General features: G+C 39.5%; 1 protein-coding gene across 7 annotated transcripts in view; it reads right to left on the reverse strand.

Annotated features, from left to right (window-relative positions):
• col13a1 (collagen, type XIII, alpha 1) overlaps window positions 1-18,119 on the reverse strand; it is a 53,877-nt gene extending 35,758 nt beyond the window's left edge. For 4 of the 7 annotated variants that reach the window (XM_063875022.1, XM_063875020.1, XM_063875021.1 and 1 more), the window contains exons 1-10: window positions 18,089-18,119; window positions 16,139-16,165; window positions 11,709-11,759; window positions 9,403-9,438; window positions 8,050-8,076; window positions 7,764-7,790; window positions 6,117-6,143; window positions 5,976-6,002; window positions 5,720-5,746; window positions 3,173-3,214 (exon numbers count right to left, since the gene is read on the reverse strand). In XM_063875022.1, coding sequence (XP_063731092.1) covers window positions 3,173-3,214; window positions 5,720-5,746; window positions 5,976-6,002; window positions 6,117-6,143; window positions 7,764-7,790; window positions 8,050-8,076; window positions 9,403-9,438; window positions 11,709-11,759; window positions 16,139-16,165; window positions 18,089-18,109 — 312 coding nt within the window. In that variant the 5' untranslated portion in view covers window positions 18,110-18,119. Of the gene's footprint in view, window positions 1-2,622; window positions 2,681-3,172; window positions 3,215-4,404; window positions 5,226-5,719; window positions 5,747-5,975; window positions 6,003-6,116; window positions 6,144-7,763; window positions 7,791-8,049; window positions 8,077-9,402; window positions 9,439-11,708; window positions 11,760-16,138; window positions 16,166-18,088 lie in introns of those variants that run through there. The other 3 variants (XM_063875025.1, XM_063875024.1, XM_063875026.1) reach the window with 2 other exon arrangements.
• Between the last annotated feature and the right edge of the window lie 2,534 nt (window positions 18,120-20,653).

Genomic DNA, 20,653 nt, shown 5'->3' on the forward strand with positions numbered 1-20,653 from the left:
AGTCTCCTTTCCTCTAACTACCTGAGTTCGTAGAGCAATATGATGGGAAATATAATCCATGAAATTGATGTGATTCTCCTTCTGCTTGACCAGGAGCTTTTCCAAGATTAGATAAATTAGAAGGAAAATACCGATATAGACCACAGAAAATACTAAATGAGGATTTTAAATAATTCATGTACATTTGACGTTATCTTTACTGCAGCTGTGATCTGTGTACCTTTATTCGGAAAACTGCCAACGGAAAGCTAGAACCCTAGGAATGATTTCAAACCAAAGCTGAGATTTAACAAAATCAGATAAAGGAAAGAGCACAGGATATGAAAACAATAAATAGAGCTGAACAGCTGAGATGAACCTGGCTGTTACATGTGTTGAATCTGCTCTTGCTTCTTTCACAGTAAAATAACTTCCTGTATTTGCTGATTGCTACAGGTCAATATTTTACAGATAAAATATGCATATGGAAATATGCATTATCATAGAGGGCAACAGGTTTGCATGGCATGTATAGATGCATCATGCTGCAGTACATGATTTATTTGCACATGTGGTTCAACTTAGAGGAGTTCCTAACACAAAGCGCTGGCCTCACTTCAGTCACTCAGCAATCACTGTGTTATGGTAGGAGGACCCACATGTACAGTAGCTTAGAACCAGAGTGCTGCCAAGCCTCTGGTTCTAAGATAATGGGGAACATATCCATAAGCATAACATCGACATTTTATCATTCCTGCAGAAAACGGTCAGGATATTATGTCTCACACTGCTATGGTCTGGTCCCAGCTGCCAATAGCTGATAATAAAATGTGCTGTTCCACACAATTTAATCACATGAAAGAACATCTTAAAGGCAAGGAATCAGCCATAACTCTGCTCTCCTCATGATGGAAAGCCCATGATATCAGATGGTCTACAGCAGAGGTGTACAAACTACGGCCCGGGGGCCAAATGCGGCCCGCAGGCCATTTTCAATCAGCCCTCAGCAAATTCTAAGTATAATGGAATATGGTCCACAAATTACACTTTTGATTGCTTATATGTTAAAATATATTAATGAGCCCAATGTTCAAATAAATTCAGTCATTTAGAATTTAAAAACATTTCTAACAAATCTTAGTTGATTAAAAAAAAAACCAATAACTTATTTCTGTAACAAACTTGAAATTGAACCTTCATATTTACTCTTATTATAAGCAATCTGAGGGTTGTGTTTTAAGGAATGAGCTACCAATATGAACTGTACACGGTATCAGACAATCTTGTGTTTTCAAAATATGACACCCTGATGTCCTAACAAGAGGCCAACCTGCGCCAGAGTACCAAATGAGGCTTCTTCCCTCACAGTTTGGTCTTGTTTTATAATGTAATAAATCAACATATATTTTTATTTTATCCAAAAGAAAAAAAAGTGAATTATTTGTTAAGCCTTTCAACAAATTAAGGCAGTTTATTATAATTCTGGTACATTTAGAGATATATTCTGTATATTTTCTTTTCTTAATGGTGAATACCATTTGAATATATTGCCAACATTCGTTGCCATACAGGAAGACATGGGATAAAAACTAAGGGGAAGAGCTAGGTTTCTAGCAGTTTTCCAATCTATATTTGTCAAACTGTTCACATTGAATTGATCTGCACTCTTTGTGTTTTGTATTTCTCTATATCTGCACATGGCCACTGCATCCTTTCTAAATGAGGTAGAACCAGCTGGTTTACAGGGCACAAATAAAAGTCAGCTCATAAATCACTGGGAGTAATTGTAAAAGTTTCATTGTGGGAAATGGAGACTGGCATTTTTCAAATTCTTTTACAGTCTCTTTTGGGTCCTTCAACTTCATGCAAAGCTTGGTGACTTAAACGTAAAGGGAAAATAAATACGTCAAAAGAGATATTGTCAATGGCGTTGGATCATTAATGTAAACTTAACACAAAAAGTAAGAACATTTGTTTGGTAGCTTATTTATTTTATTTGTTTCTTTGTTGTGGCCCGATTTGAAAGCAAAGCAAACAGACTTTCCAACGGTATAAGATTTATTGCCAAGAAGCATCGCTACATCAAAGAAATAATCTACCAAACAAATCCTTACTTTTTGTGTTAAGTTTATATAAAATACACACAAGAATTTGTTACAGAAACGTCTGCAGGTCTGTACGAACATTTGTTTTTCTATTTTTGCTGCCTTTCACCATTGCAGGATTTAGTGACCACTGAAAAGAGGTCCAGTTAACATTGTGATTTATTCATTTGATTGACATATCAGGGGATTGTTGAGGGTTGTTGGTTGGATCTACTTTTTTCTGGATTTATATTTTACCATTGGCTACAGTAGTTGGTTTTAACTACAATCATTTTTATTTAAGATAAGATAAAGTTGTGAATAGAATATAGATTTTTTAAAACCAGGACAACAGCAGCATTTTTTGTTATTTCTGGTCAAGCATCTTTGACAGAAAAAACCTTGAATAAGACGAAACATTATGAAGCGGTAGCAGCCAGAGGATGTTAATAACAGCATGACGGCGGAGGAGGGGAGGGGTTTGCGACGGATGATGGCGGGTGGCATCCACAGGGCTGGCGGGGAAGAGGGGGCAAGTATGGGGCAGAGAGAATTGTACCTTGAGGCGTTTTAGGATTAGAGGGCTTATTGAGGGCATGTTGCGCACGGTGATGGGCAACATCTGCCGGGGGGGGAAGTCACAAAGCACAGGTGGGCCAGTGGTGAAAAAAGGTCACAGGGCAAAGGTCACCAGGAGGCGAGAGAAAGGAAAGGAGGATGAGGAACATGGGGGGAGGGATATGAAGAAAAAGAGAAATAGAACATCAGAATGGAAAGTAAGTAAATGGAAGGGCAAAGGGAGAAAAGAAACAAGGTAAAAAAAGACAAAAGGCACCGGCACAGCAAACTATGGGCCTGGGGGGGCAAAGGGGATGGTTGATACACCGTGATGCTTCTTTAAGTCCAAAGAATGTGAACAATTAAAATCTCTGGGATACTGACAGATTGATGGTGTCAAATCATTAAGCATCCCCAATTCAGGATTAACGTGCATCAGTGTCCCCGTTAGCAGTCGCCAGGCCCTCAGATCGCAGCGGAGCAGAGGTGGGTGCCAGTGTAGCCACAAAGAGAGTACAGCAGTACAGTTACAGAGAAACATCCAGACTTACTGCGGCCAACTGTCCCACACAGGGCTGTACAATACGTCGCTTCTGTTGAGACGACCAGCATGATCAGATACACGTTCAGGACAGGACGGTTCATCGCTACATTTCCCCGCTGACACAAAATAGAACCAGCTGCATGCAACTTGCCTACTTTTCACAGTGTACATATTTCCAACATTATGCAGAACCTTTAAAGTAAGACTACCTTTACCCAATACCTTAACCCCCAAAGAAGTATTCAGTACTATTCTATATTTGTACATAGATAACCCAACATTACTTTGGAACATACTTCTTTATTTTGTTGTCTGTCGAACTATTTTCAAGTAGATTACAGTAAGGCCCAAAATAAGAAGAGTACCAATTCTATGGAAATATATACAGAATGTTATGATTAAAAATAAGTAGGGGATAAATGTAGCAAGTAGGCAAGTGTGCTGCTTTGTCCCTCACCATTCCTGCTCTCCACCACAGCGGGGTGAACGTCAAGAAGTCAAAAGCTGCCGATATTAAATTGGCAAAAACTCCTAAATTGATATTGAAATAATTTCGCCCAACTGTGTTTTTTGAAAATTATTTTCTAATTACATTTCCTTTTTTTTGGAGTGAGAAAATTGTAAAAGTCCTTTACAAAATAGATATATATATATTTTAATCTCATTAGCCTTTTTTCCTCCTTAGTTCAGATACTTCAAATAGTTTTCATTTATTATGAACTGGGTGGACACAAAGGGCCAATAGATCATTCATTTAAACAATTATCTTACATTTCTCTGCTTGCACCATCTGTCAACAGTCCTTTTCCTTCATGCTGTTGGCATTTTTCTTTAATCACAATGTTTTGGGTGATAATAACATAGCAACATAAATGTAACTTGCATTCCATTACCATTAAGGAAATGGAATTGAATTCAAATTGAACTTTAATCTTTATTTTCCATGCAGACTATGTGCATTTATTTTTGTCATAGATCTGCACACACATGGAAAATAAAATATATTTCTATATTATTAGTATCCCTATGCTTTACGGGCATTTTAGAATTATAACAGTTTTGAGAGAAAAAGCAGTTGAACAAAATCAGCAGCACCCTCATTGATCTTCTTTCTCCCTTCGGGTGGAGAGCAGACAGGTGGGGGGGCCTTGGCTCTAGGGCGCTGGCTCTCTTTGCGGCACAACTTGATGACACCCCTGCTGAGGGTTATCTATCTGGGTGTTGATGGCACCCACAAACCTTCAACATCAGAGCCTGACTGGAGCGCAAGGCAGCCAGGGTTTTCAGAGGCAGCTCCTGCACAAACAGGCCCTGCACACAGCATCTCAGTCAGGGCAGGTCAGGGTGGCACAGAGCCATCCAACCACACATAAAGGGAGTCATGTCTCGGGAAGAATTTAAAAATATTTCAGTTTTAAAGGACTGCTCGAATTATTTAATACTCTGCTCTCAGAAAGTGAGGTTCCAGGTAGATGCTGGACGAGGCAAACCTTTACGTTTAGCGTTCATGTAAAAATGTTAAGAGTAATTTATGACATATTGAGCTTCATGGCCTGTTAATAATTTGTACCCTCCCCACTGTGTTTGTGAACAAGTTCAGCAGTGAGCTTTATATCTGCTGTTTGTCTTTCTTTTTACCACCATTTCCAGTCCAACCACCTCTAGAATGCCGTTTTGTACTCGCAAAGACGTGAGATTGATGTCAATATTTTAAAACGCATATTACCTTAATGTAATTAAATTACTTTAATTAATAATAATAATAACAATAACAACAATAATAATAATAATAATTTTATTTATTTATTTTTAATTATCCATTTTAGTTAATTAAACATTCTCTTACAGTGCTGGCTCTGTCCTAAAACTCTTCAAACACTGAACATTCTGCTGTCCCTTACAGTAACCCAGAAATCAAACCCAGAATACTCTCCTGCTCCATATAACTATTTAAGCTCTGTACTGTTTTTACTTTGAGGTAGCAAAAGTCAAGGCATGCCAAACAAACATCTTTGATCATGTGAACAGGAGCAGTTTAATAACTGAAAGGTTTAATTATGCTGGAAATGGATTGTGCTATCTGAAACATCTCCCTTTACACAGGAGACTCTTATTCTTGGCACCACACACACAGGCTCTTATCACACAGCGCTCCAGCGGGCTGCCGGTAATTGCCTTGTTTTCTCTCAACTAGCGAAACCCAAGAGACCAGGGCCAAAGAAATGCTGAGCTCAGCATGTGCTCCCCATCACTGTACTAGCAGCCATTTGTCTGTCCCGCTTCTGGAGGAGTTACTCTCCTGTTTCAACTTCACTGCTACTCTGCTCCAACATTATTAAACCGTACACAAATGCTGAACTTTGAGAGAGGTGGTTTACTCGCTGTAGGGTGGACAACAGGTTCACTTTGGGCATAATATAAACATATACTGTAAATTGCAATAGATTAGGCAAACCAACACAATTTAATTTCTAACACAACCACTTAGGATAAATGGGTTTCTGTGAAACAATTAATGTGTAGAAAATATGTGTATGTGTGAGTGTTTTCATACCCGGTGTGAGTAGTCTCCACAAACACCCTGGAAACAACAGAAACAGGTCAATTAGAGGAGACAAGACGACTTCCTTTAGGAGAGTGCACATTTATATCAGAGTAAAAGCAATAACATTGAAAGACGTTTAACACAAACAAACAGGTAATTTGTCTATGAGAAGTGTAGGGGTTGGTAACTTGTCCAAAACTAGGGACTAACTGTTAGCTAGTAAATGTACTGAATACTTTTTCAACTCCTGCAAACCATGCCTCACCTTCTCCCCCTTGGGTCCTGGCTCCCCCTAGAAACAGAAACAACACCGGTGAGTGATATCAGTGAGAAGTTTAGCAGTTAGCTGCACATATTAGCAGATTATACTGTATGTCAGAACTGATATCAGACTTCAGAAACTTACCTGGAGTCCTTTAACACCACGCTGACCCTGCAAGACAACAGCAGCACACTCAGTCTTTCATGTGATCAAAGCGTAGATCTTCAGCTTCAAAACATACACGACTGATCCCTCCAATCAACAGGAATTAAATGAGCTAATATACCGAGGTATCAATCAGTCTGCTGAACAAGCTGTTCAGTAGTCCCTTCCAATTACTCGTTACGGTTGAAGGCACTTCCCAGCAAGCCCTGGGGTGTGCCCCGGGTTGTAAGTAGCTGTCAGAGCCCAGCGTCTGGTTGATTAATGAACCCAGGGAGAGGGGCCGGTAGGACACATCCAGTGCACCCCATGCTGGTGAACCCGCAAGCCCAGCTGCTCCAAAGCCACTTTGTGAAGGCAACAGCATCTCTATACATTTACCAGGCAACCCCTCGAAGCCCTTTTTAATACTCCCTGACATTCGTCAGGAAGGAGACTAAGAAACAGGAGCTCATTATGGGGTCATTAATTAACATTAAACCTTTTTCAGCAGTATCCAACCCCACTTGGCCTCCTAGAAATATTGTTGTTTGTCCTGGCATTGAATTCCCTGGAGCTGACCCCCTGCCTCAAAAAACAAACCCTCTGTCTTGTCTGACCAAGAGTAATGGGGTTCAAACTAAGGCATGCGAGGAGCTACTGCAGTGAGCAGGGGGCATGATACAAGCCAGAGCGTTAGCATCAGGTGGACAACACTGAAATTCCCTACACCACCCCATCAGTGGACTAGAACAGAGCTCTTTTATACTGCAAATCTGATTTAAAGCCTAACATTATTCCACAGAATGATCTAAATGGGAGGGACACATGTCCAGATGGACTCGAAGAGTCGGAGAGAGGACACACATTATTGTTTTCTTTTCTTTTGCTTTACCATACCTTCACATGCCGTCTTAAGTATGATTGGAGCACAGTTATGGAAAATAAACTTCATCATTAGGGTTAGACAAATCAAGTATGTGGTTAAGTTAAGACAGAACACAAACTCCAACCGCAACATATTCAGTTTGTACTTGAACAGGACAGACTGCTGCATTGAAATTGAACCTGAACACTAACCTTATAACACCGTGGAAGCTCATACACACCCTTTGCTTTATCTCTCTAAACGCTGAGAGCCAGCCAGAGTAAGACGTTTTCAGAACATCGATCCAAACAGAATGATTTCAAACACCTAGTCCTGTATTACCAGCAACATGATTCTGATTGTATGACCTATAAATAATAAAGCCATTTTGGGATATAGAATCTTATTAGTGAAGGGGGCATTATATGTGTCCCAGTAAAAACAGGGTTAAGGTTAGTCTACAATCCCTTAGTGCCCATTCCAGGTCGTTAGACATGTGCCTACTAACCCTGATTGAAAGCCAGAGTGGGCTAACAGCCCCCAGGTGACTGTCCACTGTCCAATAAATCAGGCACCACTCTGTTTGTCTAATAACTGTGGGCTCAAAATGAACACAAAGCTGAAGTCAAACTGAGCCGCAAAACAAGATTCAGTGTAGTTATTTAATAGTTGCCTTGACTTGTTGTAAATGTATCATCATGTTGTTGGCTCAAATGAGTGCTTGACAGGTGGTATGGTATTAGAGTGAAAGGGTGATGATGAAAAATGTAAAGAATGCTTACCATGTCTCCCTTCGGTCCGTTCTGTCCCTGTGTGAACATTAAAGCAGTCAGTGCAGGTGATGTGACGGTACCAATGCAAACACATTTTTCTTGTAGTTCTTAGATATCCATAGCATGTTTTACCCCACCCTATAATAACACTAATGACATTTTATTACGGCAATGACCATCATTTTTCTTATCCTAATTATGCTCATTATCCTGACCCATGATTGGTTATTGCTACTTAAGAAACACTCAATTAGTCGGTTATTTCACTTTATAACAGGAACTGAGGAAAACTCACAGACTTGCCATCCAACCCAATTGGACCCTGGGATAAAAGAAGAGAAGGAAATGTTAGAGTTCATCACAAATTACTGCACCAACAGCTGGAGACATTATTCTTTAGGTAGAAAAACAGGCTTGCTAAATACATAGAAGTAAAGGTCAAATGCAGAGGTAGAGTGAGTAATGATTCATTAATAATGTTGGCAGTAAAGTGACATTTGGTTTTGATGTCAGAGGCCGTTCACAGGACTCAGAACTATCAGCTGATACCTTCAGTAGGTGTAACAAAGTCAAGTTTTATTGAGAGCAGTTCAGCAGCCCTCTGTGCTCCCACTCTGGTTGGAAACTATATGGCGTATGCTAGTTCTGTGAGTCATATGTTCAGCCACCCATTCTGTGGTTGAGCAGGGCTTATTTACATGGCAGTGCAAATAATATCAGATTTTTCCTGTGATAGCCTACAGCCATGTGTGTTTGTATTCTTAACCGGTCAGTGTGTGCATGAGTCCCTGAATTATCTGTGACTGGCTGACCAGCAGTGTGTGACAGTGACAATTTCTTTACCCCTGGTTGCTCTGACCCAGAACGGATTGTAAGTCGAAATAAGCTAAAGCTGTTTGATTTCTTTGTGTTTGGTGAACATTATAATAAAGATATAATGGTTAGCAAAAAAGGAACTCCAAATAAAATTAAAAAATGTATCTAATAGATGAAACTATGTATAAGCAGAATCTTTGTCACATTAAAAGTATTATGAAAATAATGTTCACATAAAACTCAAGTTAATGTTTTTGTCTTTTCAGTGTACAACACAAGTGCTAGGTATATTATAATGAACTAATAAATAGTAAAGTGTGTCATTTTGAAGACAATCTTATCAGAGACAGTTAATTATGAAGATGTACCGAGGTAGAAACTAACCATCCATTAGCATAGTAGCACTCACATCTCATATCATTTTATATTCAATAGCTGCTACAAAAAACGAGTTATCTACATATTTACTGTATAAGTGAGCAGTGTGTGCTGTAACTACACTATGCTATTTTTTGCTTATTTAGTGGAAAGTTCTCTTTCCTGGTTGCACAATGGTGCCATTTCTTTGTACCGTAAATGGGACCTTTATATTGCTGTATATCGTACCAAGTGGCAGATGGACATGCAGAGTAAAAACCAGGCTCATACTGTAGACAACCAATCCGAACACCGTTGTGTCATTATTTCATTGTTTCAAAGTCACAAGATAAAGAAAAAAAAGCTGCCTATCAATTCATTGCCAAAGAAAGTGATATCAGAAATGTCCATATTTTACACAAATGATAAATTCATTATTTTAAATGTCAACTTGACTGAGAGTGCTATTACTTACTGGAAATCCTGGGAATCCTCTTGTTCCAGGTTGTCCCTGAAGAGAAACAGAAACTCAGTCAGGTGTTGGACAGCTGACAGCAGCTCAGTGAGAGAAGATACAAGTCACTCCCCCTGTCCCAGATACTTCCCTTTATACTGCACTGAGGTATTTTAGGAGGACCCAAATTGATTTTGACACAAGGAGTGATACTGAAGACTGTCAGGATGTATTGAGTGTAAACTAATGCTTTTACGCAACTCAGGAGGAAACTGGACAAAAGGACAATCAATTTGATTTAATAAACATGTATGACTATAAGAGTTAAAGAGCTTAGCAAGTGACGGTCAACTTCAATTCACCAGTCTGCTTTGATAACCTTCCCGTCAAACTTTAACAAGACATTTATCATCCTGAAGAGAAAATAAAGCAGTAAATAAAGACAATGAGAAGAGGTGAAAGTGACTAATGATACAGATTGTCTGGAAACAGATGACGTTAGTTAGATAAAGTGCTAAATGATGTGAGTGATCGTCTCTGGGGGCCATTATTTTAATGATTTTTATTCGGCATTTTATCATTTGATAAAGAAACAGAAAATGTTGAAGTCTTGTGAGCAAGCTCCAACATCCCTGTGGCTTCATGTTCTGAAAAGAAGGTAGGGACACTGTTGCTTTTTTCATACTTTAGATGAATTAGGTATTATTTTAGTCAAAGTACTTTTCCAAAGATCAAGTATGACCTCTTACACTCAACTTTAATACCGACAATTTATCGCCTGATGAAGCCTCTGATGTGCTGTTGAAAGCTCTTACATATTTAGCCAGAATATGTAGTTCAATTTACAAGATTATGAAGAAATATACATGTCAAAAATGTATGCATATATGAAAAAGATGAGCTTTCTGGTGACAAAGACCATAGAATGCATGTTTAGCCTCCTCTGTTCTGTTTTTAGAAGAACACCATGAGATGAAGCAGACCTTCATTTACGTTGTACAAACATGAAAAAAGACGACTCCAAAGATTTCCCTCTAACTACAAGCCACCTTAAAGTTTGATTTTGGATTGTCAAAATACTCTTCCTGAGGTCAATAACTAACTGTCACAAACTACTTTTAAGACTAAAGGAAAATGAGAGAGATATATCTGTTTATGAAGACCATGAGATGTGGTTTCTGGTGGATCCAGCTTTCACACTCACTCACACACTAACATGGAAGTGCATTTTCATGCAAATCATTTCTTTAAAATGTTTTCTCCTCCAGTGCATTTCAGAAGTCATTCTGCATATGCCATGATGCATCAATTGCATTTCACTACAAAATGACTTGGCAGCCCACAGTCCATCTGTGAGGTTGGAAAGCTGTCCTGCAGTGGAAAGTATCTCCCTACTGATCATCTAACCCGCTGAAATGACAGAGAAGAGAAGAAGGGAAGGCACTAAGGCCGGCCTCAGCTGTCACTCCCTCTCATTTTCCTTCACCTCTCCGTTGAATTAAGTCCCTTGTTCCAACTAAGGTCAGGACTGGAGTCTCTCATGTCAGTCTCACCTGCTGTGGAAACTAGCTTCTAAGTGTTTCTGACTGACTGGCCTTCTAAGTTCAGGACTTGTCTCCTACTGCACAGAACTTCCTCCACAGCCTGTTATTCATTATGAACGCCTATTACCATCAGGGAGGAGTGGGCACACAGCTATGGATTGTACGAACCATCAATTAGAAGAGCAGATGTGTGTTCCACTTAAGTTGGCTAGACCCTCAGGCCATCTTTTTTTTTAAGGCATATTATATTTATCAGGCCACATTGTTCACCTGTACTTAAAGGAGATGGAAAAGAAAAAGGTATCTAATGGTCCACATCCAAAGAGAATGGGGTCATGTCAATAGAATTTACAAGGCCTAGTGTCTGGATAACTTACAATGACCCCAGCTGCAGCAGGATGGAATTTCTTGCTTTGTTTTCTGATAAAGCAAGCATGACTAATGATCCGATGTATGGCCAAATCACAGTACCTTAAACAATGCTGCTGCATCTACGCAGTCTGTAATTATATATCATTATTCAATAGTTTGTGGTGCATTCTCATGCTTGGCTCAGCTAACATAAACCTGAGCCAGTACCCCACGAGCCTGGAAAGATCACGTCTCTCCAAACGCCTGCTTTAATCAATGTAAGCCAAAAGTCTGTTGGTGTTTAAGAACATAATGTGTTAAGCAGAGGTCTACTGAAATGGTAGCTAGTAAAAAAAAGCTTAGCATGCAGGCAGGCAGCTCTGATTGAAGATAAGAGCTTTAGTATGTGTAAGGAGAGGTGAAGACACTTACAGGAGGTCCTCTCGGTCCAATGATGGACAGACCGGGCTCGCCTGGTGCTCCCTATAGACAGATAGAAAGAGGGGAAGACAAACATATATTATCATGGAAATTGCAGCCATTTGAAGATGGATAAATATAGTAGAGGCAAATCTGTCCTTGAGCTTCTGTTCAAGTTCAAAAATACCAACTTTCAGTCAAAGGTGGGGGACATGCTCATGTTAAGCTCTGGTCATACTGAAATGTTTGACAGTCAAATTGATCTGCATGAAATAGGAAGTGCTAGAAGCTTAGCTGCATCACCATTTACAGGATTAGTTGCTTTAGCTAGCAAGCTACATGACTTCTAGCATGCTAGCAAGCCGGGAAAATACTTTGCACATTGGCTTTCAAAAATAGTTTACTTTTTAACATCAATTAGCAAGTCAGCTAGCTTTGTTGCTTACCAAACAATGAGCTAAAGGGGCTCTCCACCAGTTTTACACAATAAAATCAGTCCGTCATAAGAAATACTTCTTCTGTGAGACTGTGTAATGGCTTCAAGCTCAAGAACATAACCCAGATGATGTCATAGTGATGTCATACAGGTTTTCTCAATTGTGGATTAAAGACTACAAAGGTATTAACCAATGTTTCAATCTGGAGGTTATGGAATTTGAAAGATAGGCTTCTGTCAGGCACAGTAAGTCTAAAACAAGGCTATACTGTACAGTGCATTATGGGAAATGATCCCCCTGACATTTTAGTTTAACCAAACAAAGGAATAAAAGTCTGGATAGCTCAGATATCTCTTGTCTTAGTCTTTCAAGTTCCCAAATGTGATAAAGGTTCACTACAGAGCCACATGAGCACTGTCTTCAGGAGTTTATCAAAGATAAACATTTGCACCCTCTCTTCTCCAGGAGATGCCAGAACAGCAGAACAGGGTTTTGTAAAAGTAGTGAGATAGAGCAACATGAAAACAGGGATTCATTCCTTTCTTGCTCTTTATTCTCTTTTCTTTAGTCCAAGATTTTGCTAAAAATATTTGCCTTTTTAAAAGAATGTATGATCAGGCCTCAATAATAATCAATGACCCTCGTCTATGACCCATCACAGACTTTCTCAATCTCATAGTTTGACAGTTTGACTCAAAAGGAAGCAGTCCTGCTGTAGATCCAGTGGAGTGCCTCTACGCTCTGTATTCAGCACCAAACAGTCAATTCGCTGTGGCCGCGGCGGTCTGAGCAGCCCTTCTGACCCTCACTCAAATATCCCACTAACCACTGAGGCCAGGCTGGCAAACTCAGGTTTCCAGAAGCGTCCCTTTCTAGCTTCTGCCCTCCTGACCCTATCCAAAGGGAATATCTGTTAATATCTGTCACCCATTAACGACAGCGTGATTCTAAATATTTCTGAATACATTTTCACTTTAGAGGCCAAGAATGAGTTTTTTTTACTCTTGATGTAATGGCAGATAAAAATGTGTAGCATAGGTCCCTAGTACATAGAAACTGCCGGATGCTAACTTGCATATGGGCAATTTGCACGATTGGCATTAATTGTGTAAATTAAAACAAACAGTCAACAACAGTTCAAAATGTCTTGTAAATAAAGCAATAAGCAATCTGTCCAATCTCAATGATCCAGAATCCCCTTAATCTTCAAAATGGAATGACACATTAATACAAATCAGCCCACGGGGAGTACAAATATGGACATTTTCTGGTTAAACCTGCCAATTTATATCCTGAATATGTCAGAAATGGACTCAGCATCCTCAATAATCCCCATAACCACTCCAAAAGTGTCCAGATTGGCCAAGCTATTTTTAACTATAGTACCCACACAGTAGGCTATAATGTTAATTCTTGCAAACTTATGCTAATTGTGTAAATCCTCTGATTCTAAATGGAAGTTAGCATCCGGCAGTTTCTATGTGCTGGGGATCATACTATACATTTCCATCAGAAAATGTTGAAGTATTCGACATTTCCCTGTTCACTATAGGATTCTGTGAGCTGGCAGCTAGACTTAAACGCCAAAAGTAATGATGGAAACTGAGGGATCATATTATCTGAGGCAGCATTTAGGTACATCTTGGTTTTCTAGAGCTTTAGTACATTAGACAAGACTGAAGATCTACAGACATACTTGTTCAGGGATTGTATTACTTTGGTTGCAAGAGGCCAAGGTAACAAGGCAAAGTTAAAATCTAAAACCAACTAAAACCATGCCCCCCCTCAGAGCAAATACACACCCACAAAACCATGCATATCCTGTGGAATGAAAAGCAGACAACACTATGTGGATCTTATTTCAATGTAAATTAATTGTTCTCTGGCATAAATTGAGTGCAGTTTTCAACCGCTGTGGCTCTTTTGCAAAACCGACCCTTCATGACTTTATGTTTCTGGCCAGTCCCTTGCCTCAAACACCTCAAAAGTTTGGTTTGCAATGTGCTGGAAACGTTTTTCCTTATTCTGTTTTTTCCTGTTTCACTCTCCCTTTCCTGGGGAAGATGCTTCATCTAGATGATCTCCAGCCATGTCTGTTTTGAAAAACGTCTGTATTTCTTCACCTTCTCAGCCACTACTCTCAGAGACTAACCACACATGGGACCTGATCGTTACAAATAGTTCCCTGCCGGGGAAAGCAATTGATGGTTTTGGCTGTGGATCTGTAAAGCGATCTGAAAAGCCACCAATACATTGTCTGCTTGTCAGGTAACTATTTCAGTTGTCTCAGGCCGAGACCACAACTGCTTTTTATTTTGCCTCACCGACAATATTTAAGGCGCTTGGCTTCTAAGCACACTTGTCATTGTGACATGACAGTCAGGAATGTGCTGTGTGTTTCCCTTTCGCTCACACACTCGGCCCTGCACATTACAAATCAAGTTTTTGATGGGATGAAGTCTGATGTTTCTGGCTTTTATATGGTTGATTGGTAGATGTTATGATTACTTTAACAACTGTGCAGAGCCCGATTGGAAGAGGGTTGAAATGCATTCCCCACATGTTGAGGTGAAACGGGAGACACTTATTAAAGGGGCATTAAACATGGTTTGTTTGTTTTTCACACTTGGGGACAGTCAAACAGAGTGAGGACACTTCATCCTGCTATGGCGGACATGAAGTCCTCTTTATTACCTGCGGACACAGACCACCATTATTGTCCCATTGAGTGGCGTTAATGTCATTGTTAGAATGAAAAATATTTATGGCTGCAGCTGAAAAGAGATTGCTCAACATGCTGGGAAACATTGGCAGAGAGCATGTTCACCTAGTGCTAAAGACACTCTAAAGAATGTTATTGTACTTTATGTTTATGTCTACTGTCAGTGTTTCTGACACGTGTGTGAATGTTTCAGGCCATTGAAGTGTTCATTTAACATTTGCAAAGCTGATTTAGAAGTTTTCCACTTGTTTCAGCTAGCTGTCCACTTCTTCCCTTATACTTTAAGGAGTGCTGCCTTTGTCATGTCCCAGCCACCTGTTGATCAGTTGAATAGTGGTTAACCATTGGTTTGCTTCATATACGTCCATATATGCATGCAGAAGAACAAACAAAACAAGAGATTTGCTCTGCAGCTTTAAAGTGATTACTCGTTAGCAGCTGCATATCTGACTTCAAATCAGTTCCATATCTTAGCTCCTTTTCATTGATAAACTCAAAATGAACCTTTAAGAAACGCAGCAGACATTAAATACTCTTCATGGCTAGAGTTCAATACCTTGATGTGAATAAAAGGATCATTTAGACATTAAGGTTCCTGTGCTGCTGACATTGACAGTTACTGCATGTTGACCCTCTCTGTTGACACAGTTTTGCAATTCCTGAAGTCCAGCGGGAGATATCAGATCAGATGATCAGAATGTATTATAAAATTGGTCTTACATGTAATTTCCACCTTGAGGCCAATATCAATCTTTTCTCCTCCAACTGGAAGCTTATAGTCATGGTAACTTAGACAGAGAGCTGAGATTTAATGATGGGGCAACGCACTAGTAACAACATTTATTTATCTTAATATATAACTCTGTTCGTGTTAGGCACTCTTTGAGAATCTCCTCATGTACTCTGCTATGGAGTCAATAAACATTTCTCCACTTTCTTTGGGGAGTATTAAATAGAAACTTTCAGACTCTTATGTGACAAATTGTTACGTTTGAGTTTCATGGTGTGAAGAGTTCAGGTAATCCAACCAGGGTGGGAAACCATTAACATAAAGGGACCCTCATGATGATTGAAAATGCAGACCTGCGCCCCTGATATAAATCACATGCTACCTGTTCACACAGCTCTGCACGTAACCTGCCAACAAGACAACAATGATAACAATGTCTCAGCAAAAGCAGCCTGTTAATAACACTATATATTATCTTATTTTCTCTTTGACTGATGCTGAAATGCTAGATGATTGACTTCATCCTTCTAATGGCACATGGTCCTAAACTTACCTGCTCCCCTGCTCGTCCCTTTAAGCCCTGGGTCAGTCACAGCAGACACATCGCATGCAAACAGGTATGAAGGGAGGAGAGAGACACAGAAGAGAGGAACCATTGTTAGAGACAAGAGAGGGACCGAGGCATGCACCATCCTGTGGGGCTAGTGATGGGGAGGCTACTGTATGTGTAAGTCATGGGGAGCTAAGTGGAAAAAACACCACATTGATCTTCAAACAGAGTGATATCAGTTTTTTTACAAGTACTTGAGACAAGTGTGTAATTCACTGTAGACATAGAAGCTTTACCATGTGGTAATTTCACCAATTACACAATTTGATATATAATGATATACATTTTTAATTGAGATATGAAATGTGATGGAGGATTTTGTGAATACAGCTAAGCCCTATTTTGGGGAACAGATAATGAATTGACTAGTGGAAGCCTGTGAGCTGCAGAGACCACAGTATAGGACATATATGTAATATATATCCAGACTTGAAACAGACCCACATGGGGCAGTGCTTAAATCGTTTGAAATATGGTCACATTCAAAACTAACTAAATGAATTGAGCTGTAACTCTGTAAATTATATTACGGGCCATTAACTTCACAGAAATGACTGGAACTAATATCAAAGTGAAGCAGGTTGTAGTCTATGGTTTCAGAACGACAGCCTGGGTGGGCTGAGAGACTTCCACACCAGCTGCTTCAAATAACCTGAGACCTGAGCAATACATCACACAGCCGACTGATACTTTATTGTTTAAGTTTTTTTATTATTAGGTATTATGATCACCTACCAGTTAAATGAATATTTCCTGACATCACACTGGATTTAAGGGTCTGTGATGTAGCAGACTGGCTCTGTGAGATGGAACTTATTAAACTACTGTAGGCGTTGGTTTGAGAGATCCTGTATTTGAGCATGTTCAGTGTGTTCTGGAGTGGTTGTGAAGGAGGACTCGCCGCTGTGTGTTACGCTCCAAACTTCTAAAGTTCCTGAGTTGCTGTTACGCAGAAGTATCTTCGAAGCCTGAACACCTCGGACGTTACACTATCATTGCACATGCACTTAAAATATTCAGACTCTATACTTCAGTTAAAGTCATAATACTACAATGTAAAAATTCAAAATGTCAAGTAAAAGTACTGCATAAAGAATGGTATGTGAGTAAGTAAAAGAGTAAAAGTACTCATTGCTCATTTAACATTTAATTCTGTTGCTGGGCAACAATTACAATTTTGAATATCGCATTGTTATGCGCAACATTCAATAATAAACTCAAAAGTAGTGTATTGTGCACTTTTATTTATTATTCAAAATGTTTGAATATTTACTGACTCTACATATAATGTTGGATGGTTTAAGATTACTACTACTAAATAAATCTTTAAACTAAATGTTGTGGATTAAAAAGTTCAATATTTGCTTCAAAAACTAGCAGAAGTATGAATAGGAGTATACAATTAAAATACTTGGGTAAAGTAGTTATTTGTGTGCATATTATTGATTTACTCTTTTCTTTTTGTTTTAAATCCTGCAACTGGATGACTAATGGGAGGGCTACTCTTTATATAAGCTATGCTTTCTGCCCTCCCACTTCTACTCATTTAGTTTGTTTGACGGAGTCAAGAATTGTCTGTATGTAATAGTAGAATAAAAAAGTACAAGTACCTCAAATGTGAACTTAAGTGCAGTAATTGAGAACATGCACTTAGATACCTTCCACCACTGCACACTACACAGACCTGTTATTTTCCAAACTTGTACCGGGTTAAGGATCTACGAGAAGTCAGGACTCATTGAACGGATGGAAAAAATGAAGGTGTGATGAGTACTACTCCAACAGTTGAGGATGTCTGTACACACACTCACACACCTGAGAAGAGCTCTACTCTAGCTTTTGTCCCTGGCCATGTCATAATGATTGTGACTGTTACAAGCCCGGGTCACTCACCATTCTCCCAGGAATCCCCATGCTGCCTTTGTCCCCCTAATAACCAACGCAGATTCAGAAGGAACAAGGTCAACACCAAGGTCAGAATGCAGACTTAGATTTAAAGGGATACCATGACATTCAAACTAGGTTTTTTCCAGTACATTAATGTAATCTCATCGACAATAACTCACCTAATTTAAAACAAATTGGACAACACATTATAAGAGGAGCAGTTGCCCCACTCTGCTAACTTTGTGAGAATGAATCATTGAACTAAAGGCTGCTACCACTGAGGGAAACATGCTCATGATGGGTGTGTTAAAGTCCTCATGCTATAGTATCCATTTAAAGAATCATTTGTAATGAGAAAGGTTAGTATGCTATCCATGCCATGCCTAATGCTGAGACTAGAGACAAGCATTCTGTTACTGGGATGGAAACACATCCTTTTAATGTAGCTGACCCCATGTCTCCTGATGTATTTGAGATCTTTTGAATAATGTTACTTATGTTATTTAGAATGGGTGATGGCCAGTACTACACATTCAGAATACATTTCTGCACTTAAAGGTCCCCTATTACTGTACACTCTTTACAACAATATAGGTCACAGATGTACGCAATCAACATCCGTCCGAGTGCTGATTTTGTGTCTGTAGCTTTAAATACTAATGAGCTGCTGCTGGCCACGCCCTTCTGAGAGATGATTTGTTTAAAAAAACACGATCGTGCTCTAGGAGGAGATTCAGGTGATAAGGTGGGCTGGTGTTACCTTGGTTGGACCCCCTCAAAAAGTGGCCAAATCTGATCAGCTCATTTTCAAACAGGTTTTTAAAGTAGGTGGATCAGGTCAAAAAGAGAGAGAATGTTTGTTCCTGAAACTTTAAAAATCCTTTCTACACACTGGCGTCACATATTAATGTATAATTTTGCATAATAAGTGACATTTAAGCTTTGCGAACATGTGTACAATTTCTTCATCAAGCCCTCGGCTGCTATAGCAGTGTCTGAAGTAATGCACTGCCGATGTCAGCTGTTTGAAGACTCATGGCCGCAGGAGGTTATAATGTTAGGAGGGTTATCGTGGGGGGGGGGGGGGGGGGGGGGGAACGGGACACCCTGCATGACTGAGGAGACTTTAGGGAGCGTTTGAGGACACTGAGAATAAACTCTCCCTCTCCATGTCTAAGGTATTCACAGCTTTTCCAAAAGTAATATACTACACAGCACATTTTGAAGATTTTGTTCATTCAAGATCAATATTATCATACAATAGCTTACAGCTCTAGGAATATGCTTCAATTTCCTGAACTGTCATTTTATTTCAAAGGTTCCATTTAGGGTTAGAAAATATCCATTCCTTAATTTGATGCAAACTGTACCTAGATATATCTGTAGTCCCTTGTGTAAAGGAATGCACAAACAAAGTTATTTTACTACAGGAAGTTCATTATTACAGCGCCTTCAATATCAATGACTGGATCATGTTAAACTTAAGCAGATGGTGTTAGGTGGAGTCTGAATAAACACCTTCCCCAGATAAGTGTTTTAGGGCAAGCTTGGCTCTGATTCGGTGACCCGGGGTTACGATGGACGCTGATCCCACAGGTCTGCACAATGTGCCACATGTATCTGCCAAAAGGAGCAGTAGACACCTGTTCATGTAGGTCAGGCGTGTCAAAGTAATTTTAGTTACAAATTTGATCCCAAGTGGGCCAGACCTTTCAAATTATAGCATAATAACCTACAACTACATATAACTACAATAACAACTCAACATGTTTCCCTTTGTTTTAGGCCAAAACAAGTACATTCTGAAAATGTTCACATGAACTATCTTTTTACAAGACATTATGAACAACCTGACATTTATTTAAATAAATAAGTGAAATTTCAGCAATAATATGCCTCAGTTTATCATTTACACATGTGCATCCCAACTTACAGATCACAGTGTAGCTACAGAGACATTTAGTAACCGGTATCTGGAACTGAACTACAGTGGGGCAAAAAAGTCTTTAGTCAGCCACCAATTGTGCAAGTTCTCCCATTTAAAAAGATGAGGGATGCCTGTAATTTTCATCATAGGTACACTTGAACTATGAGAGACAGAATGGGGGAAACAATCCAGGAAATCATATTGTAGGATTTTTAATGAATTAATTGGTAAATTCCTCGGTAAAATAAGTATTTGGTCACCTACAAACAAGCAAGATTTCTGGCTCTCACAGACCTGTAACTTCTTCTGTCCTCCACTCGTTACCTGTATTAATGGCACCTTTTTGAACTCGTTATCAGTATAAAAGACACCTGTCCACAACCTCAAACAGTCATACTCCAAACTCCACTATGGCCAAGACCAAAGAGCTGTCAAAGGAGACCAGAGACAAAATTATAGACCTGCACCAGGCTGGGAAAACTGAATCTGCAATAGGTAAGCAGCTTGGTGTGAAGAAATCAACTGTGGGAGCAATTATTAGAAAATGGAAGACATACAAGACCACTGCTAATCTCCCTCGATCTGGGGCTCCACGCAAGATCTCACCCCGTGGGGTCAAAATGATCACAAGAACGGTGAGCAAA

Source organism: Eleginops maclovinus, chromosome 22, assembly GCF_036324505.1.
Source record: "Eleginops maclovinus isolate JMC-PN-2008 ecotype Puerto Natales chromosome 22, JC_Emac_rtc_rv5, whole genome shotgun sequence".
Lineage (NCBI taxonomy): Eukaryota > Metazoa > Chordata > Actinopteri > Perciformes > Eleginopidae > Eleginops > Eleginops maclovinus.